Source organism: Barbatula barbatula (assembly GCF_947034865.1).
Source record: "Barbatula barbatula genome assembly, chromosome: 12".
Taxonomy (NCBI): domain Eukaryota; kingdom Metazoa; phylum Chordata; class Actinopteri; order Cypriniformes; family Nemacheilidae; genus Barbatula; species Barbatula barbatula.
Window position 1 is genome coordinate 4,108,235 of NC_136775.1, and position 26,609 is coordinate 4,134,843.

The 26,609-nt window shown below is 39.8% G+C and overlaps 5 protein-coding genes across 9 annotated transcripts; 3 read left to right on the forward strand and 2 right to left on the reverse strand.

Annotated features, from left to right (window-relative positions):
• Nucleotides 1–171: 171 nt before the first annotated feature.
• ccdc127a (coiled-coil domain containing 127a) lies at nt 172–3,124 on the reverse strand. Of its 2 annotated transcripts, none has more exons than XM_079470189.1 (3): nt 2,782–3,124; nt 2,295–2,418; nt 172–2,010 (listed from the first exon to the last, which is right to left on the reverse strand). In XM_079470189.1, exons 2-3 carry the CDS (start codon nt 2,407–2,409, stop codon nt 1,316–1,318), a joined length of 810 nt encoding a protein of 269 aa, XP_079326315.1. In that variant the 5' UTR covers nt 2,410–2,418; nt 2,782–3,124; the 3' UTR covers nt 172–1,315. The 2 variants fall into 2 exon arrangements, with proteins under 2 accessions (XP_079326315.1, XP_079326316.1); XM_079470190.1 differs by having other exon boundaries at nt 2,634–2,871.
• Nucleotides 3,125–3,451: 327 nt separating this feature from the next.
• Nucleotides 3,452–4,899, reverse strand: mrpl32 (mitochondrial ribosomal protein L32). The gene is made up of 3 exons (XM_079470453.1): nt 4,664–4,899; nt 4,002–4,183; nt 3,452–3,854 (listed from the first exon to the last, which is right to left on the reverse strand). The coding sequence occupies exons 1-3, from the start codon at nt 4,755–4,757 to the stop codon at nt 3,609–3,611; spliced, it is 522 nt and encodes a 173-aa protein (XP_079326579.1). The 5' UTR covers nt 4,758–4,899; the 3' UTR covers nt 3,452–3,608.
• Nucleotides 4,900–5,071: 172 nt separating this feature from the next.
• psma2a (proteasome 20S subunit alpha 2a) lies at nt 5,072–7,825 on the forward strand. Its single transcript, XM_079470323.1, has 8 exons — nt 5,072–5,162; nt 5,809–5,885; nt 6,025–6,157; nt 6,276–6,398; nt 6,475–6,556; nt 6,659–6,732; nt 6,816–6,873; nt 6,987–7,825. The coding sequence occupies exons 1-8, from the start codon at nt 5,122–5,124 to the stop codon at nt 7,101–7,103; spliced, it is 705 nt and encodes a 234-aa protein (XP_079326449.1). The 5' UTR covers nt 5,072–5,121; the 3' UTR covers nt 7,104–7,825.
• Nucleotides 7,826–8,435: 610 nt separating this feature from the next.
• Nucleotides 8,436–19,454, forward strand: atad2 (ATPase family AAA domain containing 2). 4 transcript variants are annotated; one of them, XM_079469378.1, is made up of 29 exons: nt 8,436–8,739; nt 9,447–9,583; nt 9,684–9,736; nt 9,820–9,958; nt 10,313–10,394; nt 10,473–10,563; nt 10,778–10,933; nt 11,058–11,169; nt 11,432–11,455; nt 11,675–11,779; nt 12,066–12,174; nt 12,254–12,369; nt 13,708–13,882; nt 13,959–14,047; nt 14,273–14,432; nt 14,533–14,623; nt 14,903–15,217; nt 15,545–15,665; nt 16,109–16,295; nt 16,380–16,565; nt 16,763–16,898; nt 16,980–17,176; nt 17,257–17,416; nt 17,575–17,697; nt 17,786–17,944; nt 18,066–18,521; nt 18,708–18,841; nt 18,997–19,125; nt 19,299–19,454. In XM_079469378.1, exons 1-29 carry the CDS (start codon nt 8,602–8,604, stop codon nt 19,329–19,331), a joined length of 4,113 nt encoding a protein of 1,370 aa, XP_079325504.1. In that variant the 5' UTR covers nt 8,436–8,601; the 3' UTR covers nt 19,332–19,454. The 4 variants fall into 4 exon arrangements, with proteins under 4 accessions (XP_079325504.1, XP_079325505.1, XP_079325506.1 ...); XM_079469379.1 differs by having other exon boundaries at nt 18,075–18,521; nt 19,299–19,451; XM_079469380.1 differs by lacking the exon at nt 11,432–11,455 and having other exon boundaries at nt 8,464–8,739.
• Nucleotides 19,455–19,637: 183 nt separating this feature from the next.
• Nucleotides 19,638–26,433, forward strand: zhx1 (zinc fingers and homeoboxes 1). The gene is made up of 3 exons (XM_079470086.1): nt 19,638–20,207; nt 20,870–21,131; nt 21,994–26,433. The coding sequence occupies exons 2-3, from the start codon at nt 20,972–20,974 to the stop codon at nt 24,306–24,308; spliced, it is 2,475 nt and encodes an 824-aa protein (XP_079326212.1). The 5' UTR covers nt 19,638–20,207; nt 20,870–20,971; the 3' UTR covers nt 24,309–26,433.
• Nucleotides 26,434–26,609: the final 176 nt, after the last annotated feature.

Below are 26,609 nucleotides of genomic sequence, written 5' to 3' on the forward strand. Positions count from 1 at the left end.
TCTACAATGAACGGGTCACTTACCGTCCATCCCATATGCTGTCATTTATCTATTGGAAATATGCGAGTATCAATCTTTTACACATCGCTACATAATTGCAAGTTTCAGTTTGGTGTATTTATGTAATTGTGGAATAAGAACAGAAACAAAAATAAACTTTTTGAGTCATTTGAAATGTAGTACGTCTTTCTTTTCAGAAAGGCATTTATTGCACATCTCAGCAACAGTATATTCTTATTTATAAAATAATGCGGAACACATAATAGTTAAGAACCATCTTAACAATGAGAGTAACAATGAATAAATCCTACTCATTTAAATTCATCTTTAATTTAGCAACTGTAAAACATTACATAAACAATTACTAGTCTTATTTATAGTGTTAAAGCTTACACTTAAAATGTTCTTTAGCCCAATGACCCGACTATATTCAAACAAATAAATGGCACATGGAAAGATAAATCTCTCTGTTGTGCTCCAAATGTAAAATGATTGTCAAAGACTCAACAGGCCTGGGGCCCGTTCAAAGAGGAGGTTCAACAAACACAGAGAATCAACTCAGAGTTCACATTTTGGCTCGGAGACGGGAAACTTTTGAGTTTTTTGTTTCAGAACAGTTTATTCGAGTTAGTTCAATCAATTCTGGGTAAGCTTACCTTAAGTTAAGCACATACACCACGACTACGACAAGCCATGATCAATGGAGCTCCGATATGACGATTCACCATGGCAACGGCATCAAAAAAGCAACATGGCGGCAGAGCGCGCTCTATCGCTTCATTTCTGTCTGTATTTAATTATTACTTTATCCGTGCACTTTATAAATTTACATTTACGCATTTGGTAGACGCTTTGGAAGCGGCTTGCATTGCATGATACTTTAAATTTGTATTTGAGTATGTGCCATCCCTGGAATCGAACCCATGACCTTGGCGTTGCAGGCACCATGCTCTAAACACTGAGCTACAGGAAAGCAGGGAAATTCCTTTCACATCCTTCATCTAGGGGACAGAATATGCTCGGATGTAATACACGGCCACGATGGCTGATGTTATTGATGTAAGGATCGATTATTTGTTTTTATGATCCCGAGTATAAGTTAGCTCTCTTTTAGAAACAGGTTTGATTATGGAAAATCCAAAGTTTCCCTCGTTTCAGGGTTAATATACTTTTTCTTAAACCTCCTTTCTGAAACGGGCCCCTGAAGTTTGGCATCAGTAATAGTTGATGAACACAACATGGCATAAGAGAGATCAGTGCAAAAAACATACCGGTCGTTAGGTGTTTTAAAGATCTGTTTATTACCTGTTTTTTATCACCACGGTTTGCTGAAGTTTAGTGGGGCTCCCTTAAGCGACTCCTCCGCTCTCCTGTGTTTCTGCTGCGTGACCTGCAGTTGCCAGTACCTGAGATACAGCCACATCAAATTCCCATTTTTACGCTTATCCATGTTTAACAAGTCTGCACAGTGTCTGTCGTTCTTAAAAATGTCCCTGAGACCATCTTCAAGGTTCAGCTCAGCACCCACAGGGTCTTTAGCCGCTTTCAGCAGCAGGTTCTTCTCCATCTCCAGACGATGTTCCCGTGGCAACAGGATGCTGCAGAAAGCTTCCTGCCTCTCCACTAGCTGCACTTCCAGTTCCCTCAGCAGAGCTTGTGCCCTGCGCTGCCATTCCTCCTCTCGCTGCAGGGCTTCCCGCAGCGCTGCCCCCGCCGCACCAGACTCCAGCAGTCGGTTCTTTTCCTGCTCCAGGTGTTGTCGTTCTTGCTGAAGCTGCTTTCTTTCCTGCATGACCTGTTGGCTCTGAGAGATCAGTGCCTTTCTGTAGCCCTGTACCCGCTGACGTTCCTTCTCGAGCTCTACCTCCAGGTGCACTGCAGTCCGATGGTTTTCCATCAGTTTGTCTCTGTACTTCAGCTCCAGTTGTCTGGTGATGGCAGCCATGTCGCTATCGTACTTAGTTTTCACATCTTGGATCTGTTTTTTTGATTCTCGAGTCCATATCCAACCTAGACAAGAGTGAACAATGTACATTTTCAATTCAATTTTTTACTTTATTTCTTACATTTTTGTTTTCAATTTTCGTATTGCTTTCTTGTATTATGACACAGCGACCCATGTGAAAGCACTTCAATCTTCTTCAATGAGTATCCACTAAATACCTTAAATTAAAAAGTTGAAATTCAAGTTTTCCAAATCTAGTATAATATATTATATTATTTATATACATTAGCCTCTATATATTACAGTTATGACATGATCCCCTTGTAAAACTTGCATAAATAATACTTACGAAACGCTGCCAACCCGATCATGGGCACAAGCAGGGCATAATTCCATCTCCCACCGTCATCTGGTCCTGGATCTGGTCTAATATTCCATCTTGGAGGATTATTTAGGTTGTTCATGGAGAAACTCTGATCAGATGCAAAAAGTATATACTTCTTATATGATCATGCCTGGTTATTTCCTGACACGTTTACTAAGTTATTAAATAATAATGCACTTCAAGTCATGATAAAATGCATTTTTGCAACACTGACAGGGCATATTTTTATCTTAGTTATTACACACAAGCAAAGCAACTGTTTTGCTGTTATAAAAGTCAAAATAACATTAATATAATGCCAACCTCTTAAAATAGCAGGTAGCTGCAACGCTGCGGATCCTGACATGCACTTCTCCACCAGCAAGTTAGTTAAACCCAAGCGAATTTATACGAGGCTTGTCGAATTTATTTAATGCAAGTAAATATGTTTTAATAATCACTGTTTACTCACCGTGAACAACCTAAAGTTTTCTGCTTCATGCGATCTTTTCAAGCAGGTACAAATATGCTATTACGTCAAAAAAATGACACCGAATGTTCCATTTAGCATTATGTGCGGTAGAGGACCTATCTTTTTTAATATAGCGAGAGAATGCAAACTGTGCCACTAACCGTATTTATAAATCTTATTTTCCTATAATTATTAGTACGTTTTTCTAAAAAACAACTTTATTTGACATGATATAAAAGATACACTGACATTTGAACACCCCCACCATGACCCACAAGCCCAGAGTTAGTATAGTCCTGAAATGGTGCACATGTGATGTTCTTGATGTTCCCAAAGGCGCATCAAATGTGCAGACTGAAGGACAGATTTTTAGGCAACCAGCGCCACAGCTGTAACAGATTAAAAGTTTCTTATACCACTTTTTACCGTATTTAGATCCCATAGTTACATTATATTTGTAATGCGCTGTCATTAGGTTATTCTTCCCAATATTTATTTAGAATTACAGTGTGGGTTATTTTAAACGTACAGGCTGTTTCATGACCTGCATAACCATTGATAAATAAATACAAATTCTATTATAAGTAAGTACTTGGCAATATTTGTTAAATTGTGTTATGTTTTCAAAGGCATTTACCGAAAGTTATATTCAGCTGTTATAAACAGCTCCAAAAAGTGATGATCAAACATGAGAACCCCAATAAAAAACCTGACAGGTATATAGTATGTATTGTAATGATATTAAAGAAAAACTGAAAATGACAGACAGAATTCATGAATTTATTCAACATTTTGAAATTAACAAAACAACGTGTCAAATACATATATTACACTTTAAACCAATACGGACGTTTCCTGCTGCGTTCTATTATTCTCTTGTCTGCATTAGAAGGCGTTTCATTTTCATACAAAACAACGGACTCCACAGCAGGAGTGTTGAGAGGTGCCCCTTCCATGATGGAGATCTGCTTTCGTATCATTGCTGTCTCCTTTCTGACCTTTTCATAGCAGAATCCACACAGAACATGCTTTAGTTTCATGTTGCCACACTCTGGACATGGCTCAATATTGTTCTGAAGGAGGTAAACAAACAAGGAGAAATGACACTTGGCACTCCATATGCAAAAAGTGTCACTCAAATGCATACATTTATATGTAAAACAAGACAGTATTAATATTATTGTTCTGGGCTTGTTTATTTCAAGATAAAAAGTTCTTACTTTGGTTTCTATCATTTTATCTGGGTCTCGTCTCCTGCAGCGATTCACTTCGATACTTCGTCGCTTTTTCGGAGCTGCCATCCAGAAGATGCTGTCCATGAAACTGGGCTCTGAGCTTTCCTCATCACTGTTGTGAGGGGCTTGAGGGAGAACGCTGGGACCATTCACTGCCAGAGCTGGACCTGAATACAGTGTTTATATGTTAAGAATTAAAATAGATCAAATAATAATAATTAATTAATTAAATGCTGTTCAAGGCACAAGCATTTCAAACATACATGTCAAACATACACCCCCATCTACAGTCAATAAATTCTTAATATATGTACGGTATAAAGATTTTAAATGCTTGACTTTCTGCAATATTTTACTTATACAGCAGGCAAAATCACAAGTTTCATAATAAAGCCTATCATAGACACATTGTTTAGTTTCTTAAGTCAGTGAACATGTGTCTCCTTCATCACTTTACAACAGAGTAAGGCGGCACATGAGATTGAAAATTACATGTTTATCATCCCACAGAAGTGGAAGAAATGAATAATACTGAAATGGTGTTGCATTGAGATAAAATGTGACATATTTTTAGAGTATATACATTATAGCGATATGAATGGATAGATAACACATGGCATATTCGTAGCCAGTAAATGTCCACTTACCTAAGCTCCTGTCGAAACCCACCACCTGCGCTAAACTGAGCTCTAGTCGCTGCAGCGAGTGTCTGAATAACTGAAGTAAACTCGATAACGACATTGTGCTGTTTTGTTGAGTGTATTACAACATGAACAGATCAAACATTCTCACGGTCACTGCTCAGCGACACACTGGGCAGTGCGCATGCGCGTGACCCTGCTAGGTGCATTCTGGGAAGTGTTGTTTAGAAACTATCGTGTATTTGGAGAGAACATTCGCGTTGACATTATAAAAAAAACATTTACGGATTCAAGTTCTCACAGTATTAAACCCCTTTAATTAATTAAGCTGCAATACAACTTAATCTCAAAGGAATTACGCGTGCAGTGAAGAAAAATACATTACCCACAGTTCCCGTCAGTTGCGCTGCCAACCAATCAGATCAATTAAGCTCGTTACGTCATTTCCCCAACACGGCACGAAGATGGCAGAAAGAGGGTACAGTTTCTCTCTGACCACTTTCAGGTAATTTGTTTATTATATTATTTTATACACTTTATTCATTAGGGTCGCGTGTTTGTGCGTTTGTGCATCGCAAATCCCCAAACTTACAAAGATCTCAGTCATTCGAAAGCATTGAATTCAATTTCATCCGGGCATTGATGCAGAGTCACTCTGTTTTTAATGCTGTGCAGCTTACATCCATGTTCATCATTTTCCGCAACAGAGCGAGCAAAACAGAAAATGCATTACACCGCAAACGTTTACCCCTCTTAGGGGTGTTTAAAAATTTGCGTTGTCTTTGTGATTTGAACTTGATTTTACTTTCACTTTCAGGGTAACGTTATGGGGTAGATTTCCATATGTGCTTTTAATATACATACATGTGTGACTTATAAATATACATGACTTAGTATGCTTCACAAGTTTTAGACTTTTGTTGGTTTTATTTTGTGTATAATTCACTTTTATTGTTAAGACCCACCATACTCATACTGTAACATTTCCAACTAGAAAACATACACTTGACATGACTTGACACTTGAGTATATGATGTTCAAAACAAACTCCATATTTGAAACGCTATGTTTATGTATCACCGTCTGTTGCTTGTTTTACCAACAGTACATTACAATGTATCTTGATCTCTTAAATGTATTTGTGTATTCAGCCCTTCTGGGAAACTGGTTCAGATTGAGTATGCATTAGCAGCTGTCGCGGCTGGTGCTCCTTCAGTGGGAATAAAAGGTATGAAAAGACCTTTCTTAAACTTTGTTTTGTTTATATATGCAAAATGTATTTGAATTAAATGGCTGCAAGTCTGATCTACAGGTCCTATATGTTTTTTATGGGCTACAGGATATTAATTCTGATTTCTCACTCACAGCTGCAAATGGCGTTGTTCTGGCAACAGAAAAGAAACAGAAATCTATTCTCTATGACGAGCAAAGTGTTCACAAAGTGGAGCCCATAACCAAACACATTGGTATAGTGTACAGCGGCATGGGTCCGGACTACAGGTATAGATTGTTCAACTACATATCCTATTAAACATCATATAGTGGTGCCAAATAAATGCATGATTGTATGGGAAAACAATAGAGTTGGTTGCAAAAAGTCTTGCCTTTGTGTCTGCAGGGTACTGGTGAGAAGAGCAAGAAAGCTTGCACAGCAGTATTTCCTTGTCTATCAAGAGCCGATACCTACAGGCCAGCTTGTTCAGAGAGTAGCTTCTGTTATGCAGGAGTACACACAATCAGGGTATGCATTCTGTAGATGCAACTTTCCTGTTATGCTTCTAATCGCACAATACAATATATGATGCTGTTTTTTGCAGAGGTGTCCGGCCATTCGGGGTGTCACTCCTGATTGCAGGCTGGGATGAAGACCGCCCATACCTTTTCCAGTCTGACCCATCTGTATGTTATTCCTTTTAAATTAATAATTTATTGTATTTTATTCTGTACTGGATATATTATGTATTGGATTCTCAAAATCAAATGGATTTTCGTCTGTTAAAGGGAGCATACTTTGCATGGAAAGCCACAGCAATGGGTAAAAACCATGTAAATGGAAAAACGTTCCTTGAAAAAAGGTATGAAATGCTTTTCAAATGCCAGTTGTTATTTATAATAAAAAATACTAGGTGTTATATTAACCTACATCTTCCTTTTTCAGATACAACGAGGATCTTGAGCTGGAAGATGCAATTCACACTGCTATTCTGACTCTTAAGGTGATCATTTACAGCACAAATGTGACACCAGCCATGTTTGCTAAATGTCTATGATAATGAATTGTGCATCATGGTAGTTCCTGAGATATCAAACATAATTTTGATTGTTACAGGAAAGCTTTGAAGGTCAGATGACTGAAGACAATATTGAGGTGGGAATCTGCAATGAATCCGGATTCAGACGACTGACCCCAGCGGAGGTGAAGGACTATCTGGCGGCTATTGCTTAAATCGTTTATAAAATCGTCTTTTTAAAATGCAGATTCATCACTGGTTACCTTGACATCTTTTTTACATGAGTACTTATTCATGAATTTGAACAATTCAAAGTAGAATTCAGCGAACATTGTATTGTTAATATTTTGTTTTTCTTTCACACTGAAGGAATAAAATCTTTTTGAGTGTACATTTTATATTGCTGTTGAAGGTTTTAGATTGATCAAAACGCTGCTCAAATGGGTTGATGAAAGGAAACAATATGAAATAGAATAAGAATGACAACCTGATGTTTGTTTATATACGTTTCATGAATGTATTAAGAATATCTAACGTCTTTGCAGGCGCCCCTTTCAGAGGTTTAGTGAAAACTCTGTTTCAGAATGCGAGGTATGTCAAACCAGAGAAAGCCCGTTTCAAAAAGAGTCAGTAACCATAGTAACTTTGCGAACTTAACCTGGTGGGCAGCAGGTTTTCTTTGGTAGCCTTTTGATCTACTCCCCCCCATTAAAGTCCAAGTTGTGTACCTCATTGATTTATTAATTATATACAGTTATTCATGGGACACATTTTGAGTCCATCTAAAGGACTTAAATGTCATGTGCTTTTATTGAGGCTGAATTATTTCATAGGGATGAACTTTGACTTCTGGAGAGCAATTTAGGACCGGAGTGGAATTGTGTAATTTCCCCGTGCATTTTTATTAAAACTGTACCATCTCATCCATCCTTACATCAATAATATCAGAGCATATTCTCTCCCCTACATTCCATCACAAATGATAGTTTTATATGGAGGACGAAAAATAACTTTATTACGTGTGTGTAAATAAACTGCACGAATAAAGAAATTAATACATACACACATAAATTCAGAAATTAAGAAATAAAGCTTTTTTGCTGAATCGTAATATCGGCGCTCCATTGATCATGGCTTTCCATAGTAGTGGCGCACGTACTTAGTTTAAGGTAAGCCAACACAGAGCTACATTTTAATTTTAACAAGGTGCTGCTTTAACCTCCTAACCGAAACGGCCCCTAGGTAGGCAGCAGTGTTTATTTATCTATAACCCGCTATAAAAGCAAGCGAGTGGGTATGGCCTGCGCAAGCCAATCAGAATCGAGAGTGTCGCGTCACTTACGGCGCGCCAAAAATGACTGGGCACATCTTTCCAAAACGAATCCCTCCGCAACATTGTATCCTGTATAAATAACAATAACACAATTTATCTTGTCTGTGACAATTCCAGTAATGTGTCCTTTATTGTTTAGTCGTATTCATTTGAACAACACATTTAAAGCACTAAGACGAGAAGCTTGATAACTCGGATCTACTTTACGTCATTCATGTTTTGCGCTGTGTCCCTCTGCTGCAAGTGACGTTTGGCGCCAGAAATCGAGGAGCTGAGCGCGATTTGAAAACGATGTTGAATGTACTCGGCTTATTTAAATACAGACAACATTATTTGTAAGCGAGTTTGAATGATTTTAGGGTCTTTAAGACATATTAAGGATGGTGATGCTGCGCAGTAACGGCGATATGGACTCGAGCACGGAGTTTCTGTCTTTGAACCCACCTCAGCGAAAGTCCGCGCGGCTTAAAAAGGCCCACGATGACAGTATGACGAGTGTCGACGACAGCCCGGTGAACGTAAGGCAGTATTTTTCTGTAGAAGTACTAACACGTTAGTTATAAAATGTTTCTTATCCAGCGGTCAATATTCGCTCTTTTTGAACTTTGCTGTTGGATGATGAAAGAGCGCGAGACTTTGTTTACTTTACGCGCGCGCTAGATACATAACGCCACAACAACTCGGCATACAAGTTGCAAAGAGTTGAATTGTTAAAAAAAATGTACGGTTGACTTACAATGTGTATATGGCACGATTATTGTCTCATGCAAGTATGCTAAGTACATTCTCTGTTAGCTGACAGCTAAACATCTGCTCAGTCAAAACAAAGTTTGATGAGGGCGGGTAAAAAGCCCCAGGCGGTTCCTGAAGTTTGTCACTTTAAAACAATCAAAGTCGTATAAAAAGTAAAATCGCATTTTTAATGGTAAATGCTAAAACAAGCTGCGGCTGTTGATGTTTTATGAATAATGCCAAGTGCTATTCTATGTGTTTGTGCATCATCAGAATCCACTGTCATGTCGGTATCATTGCGTTATGCCATATATTACACAAAGTACACAACCCTAAAAATTTGAAGAAAAAACTATTTACGGTGTGATACGGATAAATAAAGGGAACTAAACAAAGAAGAGAAAGTGTATGGTGTCAGGAGTCAATTTCCTACTAATATGACGTTAGTTACACAACAGATGCCAACTGCCCATGTGTGAACATCGTTTTTTAGGGGTTTTTGTCAATAAAAGAGGAAAACGGCATGAGGAGCAGAGGTCAGAAAGGAAGACACGTTGTCACCTTCGCTGATGTGAATGGACAGACCAGCAAATCCCCTTCTAAAGATGAGAATAACGAAAGACAATTGCGGTGAGACAGTGTAATGGATGTGATTTCTTTATCAGTACTGAGTCTGTTTGTAACCTGTGTGTTGATTAATTCATTCATTCATTCATTCATTCATTCATAGGAAATCACCAAGATTACAGGCAGATGGAGAGAGATCTGCAGATGAACACACAGGTGGGCTTGTTGGTCCTGTATAAGTATTAGACTAAATTCTGCTGTTTACAGCTTACTAAAAAATAATGCAATGCTTTGTTCAGATGAGGCCGAATCTACTCCTGTTTCTTGGAACCTGCGTGCTCGAGAGGAGGACAGTTCTGTGAGACGCAGCTCCAGAATTACAAGATACAAACTTAATGCCAGGAACCAGTCGGTCCTTTATGACAGGCTCATTACAAAGTATGAACGAAAACATAACTCTTTTCTTGCCCTGTTTTTAGAGACATTGGCTTATTTTAAAGGAATGTGTGTAATAGGTGTTTTGTGCCGCTAGTTTTTCAGAATTGCAAAGTTTGGTAAGATGAATAGACTCTAGTGCCATCCTTGAACCTGTTGGATATAAAATGTAATAAATGACTCATATCACCTTTAAATCAGCTCGTATTTGATGTTCAAAAGAAAAATAATGTAGTCATTCACTCAAATTAGTGAGCTATGAACCAATTTCCCTTTGGTCCCTCATTTTTAGACTGGTGATAATCTGACATTTTTGGGCATCTTGGTTCTCAGTGGTTGTGGTTTTGTCTATTTCAGCACCGCAGAGGCTGTGCTTCAGAAGATGGACGACATGCAGAAAATGCGTCGGAGATTGAGGAGCAGAGGCAGTGAAGATGAGGTTCATCGTGATCTTCATTTACTCCTCCAGTGAAGCTGTGATCAACTTGGACTTGACTGTTGTGGTTTCCTTTTGTAGAATCTGGGAATTTACTCTGGAACCAAAAGGAAGAGAATCACAAAATCTTCAGAGAATACACAAGAGGAGAGTTCTGACAACCAAGAGAATGGTAAAGATAGTGTCCTAAACGTCCTGAACAAGTGAACCCTGTTCTGATATGTAGCAGTGGCATTGTATCACTGCTGAGTCTTTACCTTTGTAGCATAAAAAGCCTATAGGCTCCAAAAAGTTTTTTGGACTGCTATTGTAATCTAATTAAATGTATTAATGTTGTACATGGAACACATTATGGTGGTTTAAGCTCTAAACTTCTCATTTTCCAGAATATAGTGATCAAGAGGAGGAGGATGGAGAAGGGGAGGGTGAGGAAGAAGAAAATGATGAGGAAGAAGATGAAGACGAAGATGAGGAAGACAACGGAAAACGTTACGAGTTCAGGCAAAGAAAAGCTGTTGTGCGATACCAGGCACCCCTTGATGGTTGGTATTATTCTGCAGTATTATAAAAGATCAATGCATTTGAAACAAATATCAGGTTATTGGACTTTATTAAATAAATTATTATTTCATTGTTTTTTATTTGAATATATTTATTTAATTACAGAACCGAAGAAGCAGAGCATCTTTTTTAAGCGTCACTCCACCCCAATGAGAAGAAGATATTCCTTCAGTTCTGCAGGTCCCCGGAGCCTGTACAACAACCGGAGGAGCACCAGGTCAGCGTTAGTCTTTTAATCCAGGCTAATGAAATCATGTGACCAGGGGTACAGTCCATGATCATCCAAAATGTAAACGCATTATCCATTGATGTAACTGTCAGTAGATTTTTTTAACTTCCACAAAACAACTAAAAAAAGGGAAATTAAGCAATAGAGCACAGTTATTATATTTAACCTCCATCTCTGCTTATCACTGCATCATTTCTGTTTTTATTGCAGTAGCATTCATGTGTTCTCTGTGTACCTTATCTTGTTGTAGTATAGACCGAAATGAGAGTGATGGGTAAGAACTAACTTTGATAGAATCATCTGCATGGGGTAAAATAAAGGGTCATTACTGTAAAGACAACACATAAAATGGTGCTATATGTCACCCTGGTGTAATCAATGCACTAATATGTTCAGGCAATTGTGTGTTGGGTAAAAGGAGAGTGGATTGTGACGAAACCTTTTGGTTTTACACATGCATTTCTGGTGTCATTTCTGTTGTTTTTTATATCAGGAGAAGACATGCCATTCATAGTAGTGACTCCACATCCTCCTCTTCCTCTGATGAAGAACAATTGGAGAGACGGAGAAGCAAGAGTCGTAACAGGACAATAAACAGGTAAAGATATTTACATAATTTACATTTAGCAGATGGTTTTATCCAAAGCGACTTACAAGAGCTCAGAAGTAAAGAGCTCATTGATGGAGTGTTATATTGAAGCAGGTTTTCAAAGCCTTAGTTTTGGGTTCACTTAAGTCTTATTAGGCAAACAGGACCAATCAGACAGGTCTAAAATGCAACTCCCGTACTTTAGTTTTTATCTTTACACATAAAGACAAACTGGACTTCAAATTCAACTATCAACATATTTTCTGAATGCAAATATTCACTCTTTTTTGTGCAGATGCCTCCCCATGAATTTATGCAAGGAGGACTTGTTGGGAGTCCACAAGGACAGGATCAAAATTGGAGCAAGTCTTGCAGATGTGGATCCAATGCAGATTGACCAAACGGTATGTATGCCTTTGATTAATTCAACTAAAGAACTTAAGAAGGCTGTTGTTTGACTGATGTTTGATGATATGTGTGCAGGTCCGCTTTGACAGCATCGGAGGTTTGGGCAAACACATCTCTGCACTAAAAGAGATGCTCGTTTTTCCTCTGCTTTACCCTGAGGTTTTTGAGAAGTTTAAGATTCAACCTCCAAGGTATGCTGTCTGATTTTGATCAAATAAATCTCATTTGCAAAACGCAGTGTATAAAGTATGTTTGTTGACTTAAGTGTAAACACTGGCTCTGAGGTGGGGTTTCCAAACATTGCTATTTGAGCCTACTGGCTCAACCAGTGGTGTGGGTTTGCGTTTACTGAACAATGGCAGATGATGTGAGGTTGTAAGAGTTTTGGGAAACGTCTTTGTTTTTGCAGTTTTGTTCAGTGCCACTAGTGGTGCTAAAATTATACACTTTATCTTTAGAAATTCACTTAAATTATTTGAATTAAAATAGTTGGCAATACTAATTGAATGTAGTTGATCAATTTGAAGGGCAAACAGACCAGATGATTCCTCCCAGCTATCCAAATTGACAGAGTGCATTGAAGATATAAAACATTGGATGACCTGTAATTTCCTTCTTTTAAATTCTGATAAAACAGAAATATTACTTATCGGACCAAACACATGCAAACCGAATATTTCTGATTATAAACTGCAAGTTGAAGGATGTACTGACATCTCAAATCACATCTCAAATGTCACAAAAACAGCCTTTTTCCACCTAAGAAATGTTGCCAAGTTACGAAATATTCTGTGTGTTGCTGACGCGGAGAAGCTTATTCATGCATTCTTGACCTCAAGACTTGACTACTGTAATACGCTACTTAGTGGTTGTCCTTCATCATCAATAAACAAACTACAGTTAGTTCAGAACGCAGCTGCCAGAGTTCTAACCAGGTCCAGAAAATACCATCACATAACCCCAATTTTATCAACCCTTCACTGGCTTCACATTAAGTATCGTATTGACTTTAAAGTTCTTTTAATCACTTATAAAGCCTTAAAGGGTTTAGCCCCTACCTACATAACAGAGCTTCTATCACACTACAACCCATCACGCTCTCTAAGATCTCAAAACTCAGGACTTTTGATAATACCTAGAATAACTAAATCCACCAAGGGGGGTCGAGCTTTCTCATACGTAGCACCGTAACTCTGGAATAGCCTTCCTGATATTATTTGAGGATCAGACACACTCGCCAAATTTAAATCTAGATTAAAGACGCATCTTTTCAGCCAAGCATTCACTTAATGCAAAATATGCTAAATAAACCACCAGGAGATGCTGACATTAGATATTATTTACTAGAATAATTGAATTTATTATATAAAACACCATGTAGTTTCCTGTAAAGCTGCTTTGGAACAATACAAATTGTGAAAAGCGCTATATATATCAAATTGTCTTATAATTAATTTATCCTTTACCCTTCAATTAAATTAAAGACAATAAATTTACTTTTGTTTAACATTCTTTGCTGTGTGTTGCAGGGGCTGCCTGTTCTATGGCCCCCCTGGGACAGGGAAGACTCTGGTTGCTCGAGCCCTGGCAAACGAGTGCAGTCAGGGCGAGAGAAAGGTGGCGTTCTTTATGAGGAAAGGCGCAGACTGCCTCAGCAAATGGGTGGGCGAGTCTGAGAGACAGCTCCGCCTTCTGTTTGACCAGGTAAACATTTTATTCCGATAATAAAAACCTTGAATCCATGCATGATTTTGAAGAATTTCTGTTGTTTGTTTTAAAGGCATACCAAATGCGTCCATCGATTATTTTCTTTGATGAAATTGATGGGATTGCACCTGTTCGGTCCAGCCGGCAAGACCAGATACACAGGTGTGATAATAAAGGAATAAGGCACAACAGGCTGTGATGTATTGTCAATACATAGATGCTATAGTAGGCTAAAAATATCTCTGCCATAAACATCTAACCCATTAGCTTCGTATACTGTGGTAGGCTAGCTGAGACCAGTTTTACTGCACCTATGCATTGTTGTTCTTTCGTTTCACTGTGCTTTCCTAATGCTGTCCTATGATTTGTTTGTTCGTGTGTCTGAAGTTCCATTGTGTCCACTTTGCTGGCTCTAATGGATGGATTGGACAGTCGTGGTGAGGTGGTTATTATCGGAGCCACTAACCGTCTGGACTCCATAGATCCCGCTCTCAGACGACCTGGGCGATTTGACAGAGAATTCCTGTTCAGCTTGCCTGACAGAGAGGTGAGAGTTAAGAGCTCGAAACTTGATGGGTATACAAACGTAATATTCCACACTTAGATTAGTGCTTAGATTAGTTTACAAGAAATGGTACTCTTTGCAGGCTCGCAAAGATATTTTGAAGATCCATACGAGGCAGTGGGACCCACCGTTGTCTGATGCGTTCCTTGAAGAGTTGGCTGACAAATGTGTCGGTAAGAACTGCTTCACACATGTGAAATGTCCTAATAAACTGATGATGGTTTCCAACACACCTCAGTGTTCTTGGTAGCTCTGACTTTTAGCATTTTTAAGTGCTTATAACACAACTTCTCATTTCACTTACATTTTAAAGCAGCGCTGGTTACTTGATAGGCTACGGCTGCAGGGTTCATGCCTGACATTACTGTTAAAACTGTAAATTTACTCTGTTTAATGCATTGTCATGTCAAAAGTCTGTTTCAGCACATCTAACAACTTTTCTATGCTGCCAGGATACTGCGGCGCAGACATCAAAGCAGTGTGCACAGAAGCAGCTCTGTGTGCACTGCGCAGACGCTACCCCCAGATCTACACCACCTCCCAGAAACTCCTGCTGGATGTAGAGTCCATCAGTGTCGGTGGGCGGGACTTCCTCTCGGCCATGAGCAAAATAGTTCCAGCTTCCCAAAGAGCAGTGGCCTCTCCAGCTAAAGCTCTTACACCTGTAATCGAACCTCTGCTGAACTCTACCCTCAGTAAAGCCATGGAGATGCTGCAGAAACTCTTTCCTCATGCAGAACAGGTTCTCAAGAAGAACAGAGACTCCGGTACGTTATCATAACATCAGATTCTATTAATTAAGTATTCTTTATCTTGCTTATGTGGTTTGAGCTTTGTTGAGAAAATTGTGTCCTAACCAGACATGATGTAACATGATTCCAGCAAAATAATCTACCTGTACTGAAACATAAGCTTTGTGAACAAAACGGCAGCCAGTCTTATACAATGTGGAAGCAAGCGCCTTGCTAATAAATGGTCCAATGAATTGTCAGTGTGAGAGAGCTTATCTCCTAGTGTGTTGAAGAAAACAGCTTTTGTCAACTTCTTAAATATCATGGAAGAGATTGTAATACTTGACGTATTTTCTGTTTTAGAGGGTGTGCCTGGCGTCTTAGATGATCTACTACAGAGTGAAGACGAAGGGCCTTCTATATGCTCTAACAATAAAGGCCAGAAGAGCACTGGACCTACAGCGCCTATCCTCCATCTGAGCAGGTGGGAGATGAGAGAATCGTGACATACAGACACAAACATTAACAAGCCAGAGGTTTCATACATGATCTAATATAAGTGATAATTTTGCATTTGTGTCAATACTGATTCTGATGAGAGAACTTACAGGTGTTTACAAAATGCCTTGTTATGAGATAAGAGATCTTGCCATAAGTTGTTAAAGATTTCTTTACCCTATTTAATACTGGGTAACAGATCCAGTTTATCCACAACAGTGTTATTTCTTTAAGTTTGCTTGGCTATGATGCTTTATTGGATGAATTTTCAGTTTACCAAGCTCAGTGCAAAGCGTTCCTGGAATGTGCTCTCTTTATGAAGGATACCTGTGGTGCTGCTTTAGTCTAGATTTAAGCCAAAATGTAGTATACCACACAACTTTAAGTTGCTGTTGCTCTTCTTCACTGCTTTTGTTTTCTGTATTGCAGGAGCGCTCTGCAACAGCCCATCTCATTCCGACCCAGACTGCTGCTTTGTGGAACTCCCGGGTCGGGTCAGACCTCACACTTGGCTCCTGCTGTTCTTCATGCTCTTGAGAAGTTCACAGTGTATACACTTGACATTGCTGTTCTGTATGGGGTCAGTTCTGCCACCCCAGAGGAGGCTTGTGCGCAGGTGAACACACAAACACACAGAACCGCATTTATTTAAGACATCAAAGATAGGGATGATAATTACTCTGGATATATTTCATCTCAGGTTTTCTGTGAGGCAAGGAGAACGGCCCCCAGCATTCTGTATATTCCTCACATCCAGCGATGGTGGGACACTGTGAGCTCCACTTTAAAGGCCACATTCATCAGTCTCCTGCAGAACATTCCTTCATTCTCCCCTTGCCTCCTCCTTGCCACATGCAACTATCCTCACGAGACACTTAATCCTGAGGTAACATGCCGTACACCAGTGCCGGGGCTTGTTTGTTTTAAAACCAAATAAATATTTGTGTTGCAGATATATGATCATTCATGTAACTTGTAAAAGTAATAGTTTTAGTTGCATTCAGGCGACTTATTTAATAATAACATAATCTTTATTTGTGTATCTTGTTTAATGGAAGTAAATAGTTTTTGTCTGGTTTAAAGGTGCAGGACCTCTTTCATGTTGAATATGATGAGGTATTCAACGTTCCACTGCCTTCTCGAGCAGCAAGGTTACGATTCTTTGAGGATCTTATTTTAAATCAAGCTGCCAAAGCACCTATGTCTAAGAGAGAAGCAGGTGAGTGTATTTAAATTGCGTAAATCACATTCCTTTTACAGATAAAAAATGTACTCCACTGACTCATTCCTCTCTTCTTAGTACTCCAGACGCTTGAGGTACTACCTGTAGCCCCTCCACCTCCTCCCCGTCTGCTGTCTGAGCAGGAGCAGCAGAAGCTAGAGGAACAGGAAGAGGACACGTTCAGGGAACTCCGACTCTTCCTGCGGGATGTCACTAACCGACTGGCACAGGACAAACGTTTCAAGGCGTTCACCAAGCCTGTGGACACAGAGGAGGTATTTTGAGCTTTACAGGTCCACATCCCTTCTGTCAGCTCTAAGGTCACGTGCTCTCTGACCTGTTTTAATTGTGACAGGTTCCTGATTACACTAGAGTCATCGAAGAGCCCATGGACCTGTCTACATTAATGTCCAAAATAGACCAGCACAAATATGAAACAGTGGCAGCTTACCTACATGACGTGGATCTGATCTGGAAAAACGCCCTTGAGTACAATCCAGACAGAGACCCCTCAGGTGAGCTGGAAAAATTAAACCTTGTCCTTTACCACGGTTAATGGGTCAGGCATGATGGTTGTTAAAACTATCAATTATGATTTCCCATGATCCTAAAGTGTAGCTTACATTACTGCACACCACATGTGTGATGTGTGTAATATTTGTGTTTGTAATAGATCGGCTCATCAGACATCGTGCCTGCGCTCTAAAGGACACTGTGCATGCCATAATCAGAGATGAGTTTGATGAAGACTTTGAGAGGATCTGCACTGAAATCAAGGAGTCGCGCATCAAACGAGGTTTCACACCGCAATGATGTTTGCTCTGACATCATATTTGAGTGTAAACGTGACCGTAGCCCTCGCTTATATTCCCATTTATTTTCAGGGCACACCTCATCGCGATTCACTCCTGCTTACTATCACGTGCTGCCAAAGGTCTCCGCCACAGTGGAGCAGACAACAAGTGATCCAGCGACTAGTAAAGATGCTGCACCTGTGGCAACTCCAGCAGCGATGACAACACGCCAGTCGGGAAGTCATTCAGGTGACTGACAAATCTGCTGCCTCAGTGAACTCAGTGTTTTAGAGGCCACATTTCAAAACCTGAAATGAAAACCAGTTGCTATTGCCTTTACTTAACGTCAAAATAATATTTGTTTCTATAGCTTCTATAGCTGCTCAAAAGAAAAAGAAGAGGAAAAACACTTGGAAAAATGGCTTCATCCGCAGAAAAAGGACATCCTCACATTTGAACTCCAAAGACAATCCTGAATCAGGTGATGAAGAGGAGGAGGAGGTGGAGGATGATGAGGAAGATGGAAAACAGGTGGACACTGAAGATGCAGAGAATACGAAGGACACTGAAAGTGAGTTTATGGAGGTAGATGTATCTGTTCGTGCAGAAGGCCCTGCAGAATCTACTTCAAATGCTGAAGAGGAGAATAATCTCAACACTAACGTGGAAACACAAGATGATAGTGCCGCCACTGTAGTGGAAAGAGTCGTGAATGGAGAGACTCTCCAGAATCCAGATGCCACAGTCGGACAGAATGATGTCCATCCAGCAGAGAATACCAGGACAAAGAGGACGGAGCTGACTTCAGAGGACAACACAGGAACAGGTTAGCATGTCAGACATGTAAACCACCTACTACAAGAATGTCGAGAGTATAAATAATATTTACCAGCAAAAATAAACTGAAGGAATAATTAGTTTTTTTTGCAATTAATAGCATTTATATTGTACTTTTTGTTTCTTTCAGTAGAAAGTTGTTTTTGAGTTTTTCTGAATAGTTGTATTTGTTCAGAGTTTAGACCGAGGCGGGTGACAAGAGGTTTTAAGGTCCAGGCCGAACAGCAGAGTCTCATCAGTGTGGATGCTGTCATGAAGATCTTGGAGCAGAAAAAGCAGCCACTTGTTGTAGATCACAACAAACTGAAAGTCAGTCTACTATTTTTGCAGATCTTGTTACAGAAATATAGACATTTATTTTGCTATTTTACATGCTGTTGTTGTTAAAACCTGGGGTTAGGTTTTTCTCTTTTTTTTGCTTTAGACTCTCTGGGCATTTTTAATCTCTTTGTATTTTTTTACAGGACCTACTGCAGAAAGTTGTGGAAATGACCGAAGGGTATGAGGTTAATCATCTGGAGAAACTATATGCTCTGTTGTGTCAGAGCATTTACAGACACAGAAAAGATTACAACAAAACTGCACTTATCCTGGTATGTTAAGGAGATGCAACGACAATCTTACCACCATTTTATTGATTGTACAGTGAATTAAAATGACAACTTTTCATAGCATAATTTCTTGCAGTCTTGTTTGACAATCACCAGGTTGCTTTATTTTCAGATGCATTACATTTACCTGCTAAACATGTGTTTTTCTGTTTCAGGAGATGTCGAAAGAAGTGGAAGAGTTTTCCTAATTTGCTTTTTTGTTACATAAAGTATGCATTATATTTCTTATAAAAACGTGTTTATAAATTATATTTGCTAATTTCCTAGATATGTCTGAGTGCTGTGCATAATAAAGTCTTCATCATGTCTTTTTTGGTGTTTGTTTTTGTTACAGTAGTTACAGAAAAAAGCATTTAGATTGTTCAGATCTTAAAATCGATTTTCCTCCTTAAGTACTGTGAGTGGTTTGTAACGATTAATCCTATTTTGGCTTTCACGAAAACAACATCATTAATGACACGCTAAGTAAAAAACATGAGGTCACAGTGCCATTTGAATCCATCAAGATATGCGGTAGGGTCACGTGACTGGACTCGTAATCCTATTGGACACTTTCGTGCTTCTGAGGTTTTACGTTCCCACATGCATTGCTTAGCTTTCTCAGTCCGTTAATGCTTTTAAATGTCCCGAGTTGATACAAACGTGTACATATGAGCACCACTCAGTCCTACGTAAGTTTCCTTACTCGTTAATACCTCCATTTAACGATCTATCCCCGGTTTTACGCGACTGTTGGTGTCGCAGGGCTATGACGTCACGACGTGTTCCACTGACAGCGGTTACGCCTGGTCGTTAAAATCTGCCCTTAAAAGAACGCAGATAACTGTTGTTTATTTGTGTCTGCTGGAGAATGTAAATACAGTCGCGCGCTTGAATATAAGAAGAGGAGAGAGCTCAGGGGCAGATCGGCGTGGCATCTGCCCGGTCCGGTCAGGGTTTTGCCCCAGTCTACGTACGACGGGTCTCGGTCCATCTCGCCCCCGCTCTTCCTGCAGCCGAAGCGGCGGATACTCGCTGCGATTTCACCCTGATCTCCGCGGACGGTATCGACTGTGCAGCCTGCGGTGAGTTAAAGCTTATCACAATAGACTAACAAAACTAGCAGAAAGTACTGTGTTATCATAATGGTACTCAAAACATCACGCAATGTGTTATTAAGGAATGAGGTGGGAACATGTAAATACCATGGTGAACGAATATGGTTCTCATTTTTTACCACAGCATTTATATACACACATTATATATATATATATGTGACATGGTTTTACCGTCTGATGGACCGTGTTACCACCACAGTACTTTTTATAACTGAATATTGTCAAACTCATACAGTCAGCATTTACCGTTTTGAACATGAAATATCGTCTCCAATGATGCCATAGTTTGACTACAGTGACCATTTTTTAACCATTCAATTAGTTGTAAGACTAAAGTAATACAAATTGAAATTAAAAACATTTTAGTTGCATTGTTTATTTTTGTTGCAGTTGTAAGGTATAAACAGGTAGGTTACAGCAGAGGAAACCCTTTAAACAAATCAGCTTTATTCATTTATATAGCTCTTTTGACAATTTCGTTGTTACAAAGCAGCTGTACGAGAAAGAAAGATTGACTATAATGTATAAATGTTGAAATAAATCTGTAAATGTGGATATTAAATTGATAAGTGCACTGTCTTTAGTTTACATTCTTACCAGCGTGGTTTTGTTTCTCTTGTATCTTGCAGGACGTCGAACGCAAATCTCATAATAAAATCAACGTTTAGTATGTAAATCCAACATCCTTGAAGTTTCGCATCAGTCTCTCTGTTTTCACACCCGCAAGCACGATGTCAAGTAGAAGGAAGTCCACGACCCCCTGCATGGTGCTTCCGTCAGATGTTGCAGAGCAGGATCCAGATATGGAGGCCCTGGAAGGAAACGATGGAGCTGAGAGTATGGCAGACGCTCCTACGGAGGGAGCAGTAGTTCCCATGGAAACAGAGACAGGTGACAGCCCTTCAAACCCGTTTTAATCAGAGCAGCACTGTGTTCTGATCAGGTGCAATATGACAAGAGTCAAGAGACACATTCATGTCATAACATTTTATACAATAATGTTTAAAACTTATTTATTCTCTATTCATATTTTTTCTAGGTTGTAGAATAATAAAAACTCATCAAAACAATGATGTGATGATGAGAATTATGTTGTGACTAAAGAAAACTAAAACAAATCAAAATGATCCTATATATAGTTTCTTTAAAGTAGTTACTATTTTACTTAAATGTGCATTTTCTCGGACAAGTTCTTTAGAGATGCTTTTTAAACCGTATTGAAGTAGTTTTCACGTATGCCAAGCTCTTATTGGCTGCCTTTTCTTCATTATTATTTATTCCAAAATCATCCATTTTAAAAGCTTTTTATTAAATACAATTATTGTTTCACAATTGTATTTTTGTCTACAAAAATAATTGTAATTATATGAGCAAATGCCTTTAGATCAAATAATTTTTAAGATTACAAAATATAATTCAGTCTAAGCATCCCAAACCTTTGAACGGTAGTGTACATTTAATAGAATGTTTTTTTTCTAGTGAGATTGAACATCAGCTCATGAAAACAAAAAAACAAATGACAAGCAATTTCTTAATAAGCAGTGCATTGCTGGTGGCTGTGACAATTGATCAACGAAGATACTGATATATCGCTTTTATTATATGCATTGTATTGCATCCTAGTTAGGACAATGTGAAACTGCTTTTCCACTCATCTACTTAGTATTATATTGTAGTCTTATGACAGATTTTACACAGTGTTTCTAAATTATCGAGCACTCGCTAATAATGATTTCAAATACTTTCTTTACAGAATACGAAGGATGTCATTTCTCCGGCGAGGACTGTCTATCTTCAGGAAAACGCTCCGGTCAAACGTCACTAGAGCAGCCCATCTCTGATCTGACCGCTGAGGGTGGCTTTGTGCAGACAGAGATGGAAGACAGTGACGATACCTCAGTCACTGGCATCTCTCTCAGCAAGACTCCCATAATGAAACTTAAAAGCAAGTCAGAACCCAAGAGAATAGCCATGTCTGTTAAAGGCACTAGTGAAAGTGAAACTGTGCCTGAAAGCGAGATGGAACTTGAGCCGTTGGAAGCGTCTGTGATGAGCTCCTCCATGGCAGCAGAGATGATGAGCCCATTGCTCGCAGAGTCCGTGAAACCTAGTGTTTTTGTCAATATTTCAAATCCTGTGGTAGCCGAACAGAAGAAATTGATTATGAACCCTGCCACGGTCCTTCCCGCTGGCCTGGCCCAGGTACTTTCTGCCTTGCAGGCCCATCAGAACGCCCAGGCCCAACTCCTCATACCTGTTAGCAGTATCCCCACCTACAATGCTGCTATGGACAGCAACGCGCTCCTCATCAACACCTACAAGAAGTTCCCGTACCCCTCACTGTCTGAGATCATGGGACTCGCTGCCCAGACCAAGTTCACAGAGGAGCAGATAAAGATCTGGTTTTCTGCCCAGCGTTTGAAGCATGGAGTCAGCTGGACTCCAGAGGAGGTCGAGGAAGCCCAAAGGAAGCAGTTCAATGGCACGGTTCACACGATGCCCCAGACTATCACGGTCATCCCAGCCCATCATCTGTCCACCACCAATGGCCTGCAGTCCATTCTTCAGACCTGCCAGATCGTTGGCCAACCAGGGTTGGTTTTGACACAGGTTGGCACGGCAAACAGCCTCCCGGTCACCACTCCAATAACCTTGACTGTAGCAGGGATGCCCAATCAGAGCCAGACCCCCAAGATTGCGACCAACCAGGCGAGTCCCGCCCTCAGTGAAACAAAGCGAGCGACCACCGTTCAGCCCCCTTCGCTGACCCCTCAAGAGAACTCTGCTCTCAGTGTTGACCACTTTGGCCTGCGCCCTAAAAAATCCAAGGAACAGCTGGCGGAATTGAAAGTAAGCTATTTGAAGAATCAGTTTGCATCCGATGCTGAGATAGCTAGGCTAATGAAGCTAACTAACCTCACCAAAGGCGAGATTAAAAAGTGGTTCAGCGACACCAGATACAACCAGCGCAACTCTAAGAACAGCCATGCCTTCCTTTCAAGTGACCATCCCAGGAGCAATAGCAGTGCCACCATCGTCATCGATTCCAGCGACGAAACGCCACAGTCCCCGACGCCATCGCCCGTCAAGGAGAAGGAGACGCGGGCTAAGACCTGGAACACGTTCCCAGATTTCACTCTGCAGAAGTTTAAAGAAAAGACGCCAGAGCAGTTGGTGGTCTTAGAGGAAAGCTTTCAGAAATGTGACACACCGAGTGATGAAGAGCTCAGCAGACTGCGGGCAGAGACCAAGCTTACCAGAAGAGAGATTGACGCGTGGTTCACAGAAAAGAGAAAGACCCCAGCGGTTGATTCCTCGGAGGGAAAAGCAGATGGCGAAACGGCCCAGAAAAAAGACAGCCAGACTCCACCAGGAGGGAAAAGACTCTGCAAAGAGAAGGTTAGCAAGAAAACCCCAGAGCAGCTTCATGTTCTAAAAGCCGCTTTCGTTCGCACACAATGGCCATCCGCTGAAGAATACGACCAGCTGGCTGAGGAGAGCGGCCTGCCTCGCTCCTACATAGTCAACTGGTTTGGTGACACGCGTTACGCTTGGAAGAATGGCAACTTGAAGTGGTATTTCTACTATCAGAGCGGAAACGTGAATGGCAACAAGAATAGAAAACGGAGGATTCGCAATCGTGGCTGGGGGAGGTCCCGTAGTAGAAAACAGAAGAAGCACACGGAAACTGAGAAGTTGTTACCGATCAGGTTCAAGTCGGGAAGAGATATTCTGAAGGAGTATTACTTAAAGCACAAGTTCTTGAACGAACAGGACTTGGATGAGCTTGTTGCCAAGTCTAACATGAGCTACGAGCAGGTGAGAGAATGGTTTGCAGAGATTCATCGGAAGGAGGAAATGGGTACCAACCCATTTGAAGTTAAAATAGGAAATGACAAGGACGAGTCACAGGGTGAGAATGACACAGCTGTTGAGGAGCAAGGACCTTCTGCCATGGGAGATGAAGATGGTGATGATGATGATGATGATGACGACACGGATGACAGTGATTCCTGGGAGCCGCCACAAAGTGTTCGGAAAGCTTTGTCGATATCTGAGGATCAGTAATCTTGATTTGGATTGGTCCTTTCGAATGGACCCTGACTGTGCAGCTTTCATGAACACATGCCCTCTTCCACTGCATTCGTTCTGCCTAGATCTAACATAGTTTATGGTTTGAAGTGGTTTGAAGCTTGTTTCATGATGAGAACTGTCTTTGGTTAAATTGTGCATCTGCCCTCGAATCGTCTTGAAACAAATTGAACTTTTCTTTACCAGAATTGATCTGCAGCTTTAACTGTGTACGCGCAAACCTATTCAAAGATGGATTAGCTGTGATTTGTAGGGGGGAGTCATTGGGAGAACCCTTAGTGCCAAAGGTATTGAATTGAATGTTATGGCTCTCTGCAAAATGGACAGAATGTGAAATTGGGGCAATGTGCTTGAATATATCATCCAAAAATTTCAATCTGTCATAATTTACTTATTCTCGCGTCACACAAAAGAAGACATTTTGAGAAATGTTTATGGTAATGGTTTGTGTTTATACAGTGGAGGTCAATGCGGGCAAATGTTGTTCACCAATGTTCTTCAAAAAACCTTTTGTGTTCTGCAGAAGAAAGAAAGTGAATGTGACATAAACGGCTGAACTATCGACGCATAAGGCACTTTGTCAACCGCCATCATGTTTGGGGTGTAAAAACCAGCCACCTCATTCGTGTAGCATTTAAGGGGTGAGATGAAACATCCAATCAAATTTCCAAATGCAATGACACCGAAGTGTTTTGACTCTCAATAGTTTTATTCTGCAGTGCTTTTAATCCACGCTTAACACATAAGGATGGCTCTAAAATGCAGAAATGTTATGTAGTCCATCTTGACTGCCATTATGTGTGTCATCATTTTAAAAAAAACCTAGAACTAATAATCACGTGGGGACGTTTATTTTGGGGGGGCTGTCATGCTTATAATAAACATGAGATGTGACTATTTACAGCTTAACATGTTTTTCAAGTGGACTGTTTAAAGTATTTTTTTTATATTCAATGGGAACATGGACAATTCCTGCCCGGTTCTTTTTTATTTTTGGTGTTTGAGAAAGATGTCTGTCCCTCAGATTTCTTCAACACACATGGTGCTGTCAAAGATGGTCGGACGAAAGAAAGACTTTGATTTGCTTGACATTTTAAAGAATCGTGTTAAGAAAACGTTTCATTCTTTTAAGTCTTAAGTGTTACACGGTCTGGCATTGCTGCAGATTTGGTTTCTTCTGAAAAGTTATTTTTTATTATTATTGAAAATGTGTGCAACTGAATGAAATGCTATCAAAGAATAATTTCCATTTCTTTTTTTATATTTGTGCATGAACTCACAGCACTATTTCTGGTACTTTCAAATTGCACCCCTTTGAAGACCTTTAATACCTTTTTTATAATTGCATGTGTCAGACATTGAGACGAATGATGGAAAAAGTGTTTCGCTTGTACATATACCTTTATATTCTACCAGTAGTTGAAGGCATTTTTTTTTTAGTTTGTATTTATAGTAATGATAAACTTCACCTTTACGTGATTGGCTTGTATTGGGATTATTGTGAGACATTAGACCGATATTTCACAGATTTTCCAGAGCTCGGTTTCATTTCACAGATTTCTTTTATTTGACTTGCTTGCAACCCTCTGAACTTATTCCCTGTGAATACTGTAGTGTGTTATAGGCCAGAGGTTAAAGCAGCCTCTGTAAACATGGTAAGTACTGTTTCAAGCTAAATAGCACAGAATGTGTCCTGTCCACTGTTATTGACAGATTCTTTCATATTTCCTCGAGTTTGAAAACCTTCTGGGATCTTGCTTTGAGTGTGTTTAGCGCTGAATCAAAATGTACATTGTGCTTCCTTCTGCTGTCTCTAATAACATTAATCTGCAGTGTGTTTCTAAATGGTTATCATGTTAGTCTGGCTGTTACTAGGCTCTGTAAAACTGATTTGACACGCACAGATCACAATACCGATCTGGAACCATCATGAATTTGAAACTCTTAAAGACTTTGTGGCAAAAGCTTTATTTTCCAGAGCCATAGATCTTGTGCAATGCTTTTTTATTTAATTGAACGGTTTCAATAGGCTTTTGCTTGATTTAGACTGAATATATATATATATATATTTTCTACTTGTTTGAGGACGACACAATAAATTTGGATGAAAAACATACCGTGTCTAGTTCATTCGCTACTCTCTGTTTTCAGTAGGTTTCACGTGTTTTTATTACTGATCGAATAAAGGTGATGTTTATTAATTGTAAACTTAGGTCGACTACTTAAAATCTTAAAAAGGAAACTTTCTTTGAACTCTTTGGTAACCAGTTTGCATAG

Excerpts from the sequence above, each read along its gene's own strand:
- ccdc127a (XM_079470189.1), bottom strand. The coding sequence starts at position 2,409 with ATGAACAACCTAAATAATCCTCCAAGATGGAATATTAGACCAGATCCA. Across the intron at positions 2,011-2,294 it reads GATCGGGTTGGCAGCGTTTC|GTTGGATATGGACTCGAGAA; the intron begins GTAAGTATTATT and ends ACTCTTGTCTAG.
- mrpl32 (XM_079470453.1), bottom strand. The coding sequence starts at position 4,757 with ATGTCGTTATCGAGTTTACTTCAGTTATTCAGACACTCGCTGCAGCGA. Across the intron at positions 4,184-4,663 it reads GGGTTTCGACAGGAGCTTAG|GTCCAGCTCTGGCAGTGAAT; the intron begins GTAAGTGGACAT and ends CACTGTATTCAG. Across the intron at positions 3,855-4,001 it reads ATAAAATGATAGAAACCAAA|AACAATATTGAGCCATGTCC; the intron begins GTAAGAACTTTT and ends TACCTCCTTCAG.
- psma2a (XM_079470323.1), top strand. The coding sequence starts at position 5,122 with ATGGCAGAAAGAGGGTACAGTTTCTCTCTGACCACTTTCAG. Across the intron at positions 6,399-6,474 it reads CAGGAGTACACACAATCAGG|AGGTGTCCGGCCATTCGGGG; the intron begins GTATGCATTCTG and ends TGTTTTTTGCAG. Across the intron at positions 6,557-6,658 it reads TTTTCCAGTCTGACCCATCT|GGAGCATACTTTGCATGGAA; the intron begins GTATGTTATTCC and ends CGTCTGTTAAAG.
- atad2 (XM_079469378.1), top strand. The coding sequence starts at position 8,602 with ATGGTGATGCTGCGCAGTAACGGCGATATGGACTCGAGCACGGAGTTT. Across the intron at positions 9,737-9,819 it reads ATCTGCAGATGAACACACAG|ATGAGGCCGAATCTACTCCT; the intron begins GTGGGCTTGTTG and ends TGCTTTGTTCAG. Across the intron at positions 11,780-12,065 it reads CGTAACAGGACAATAAACAG|ATGCCTCCCCATGAATTTAT; the intron begins GTAAAGATATTT and ends TTTTTTGTGCAG.
- zhx1 (XM_079470086.1), top strand. The coding sequence starts at position 20,972 with ATGTCAAGTAGAAGGAAGTCCACGACCCCCTGCATGGTGCTTCCGTCA. Across the intron at positions 21,132-21,993 it reads TCCCATGGAAACAGAGACAG|AATACGAAGGATGTCATTTC; the intron begins GTGACAGCCCTT and ends CTTTCTTTACAG.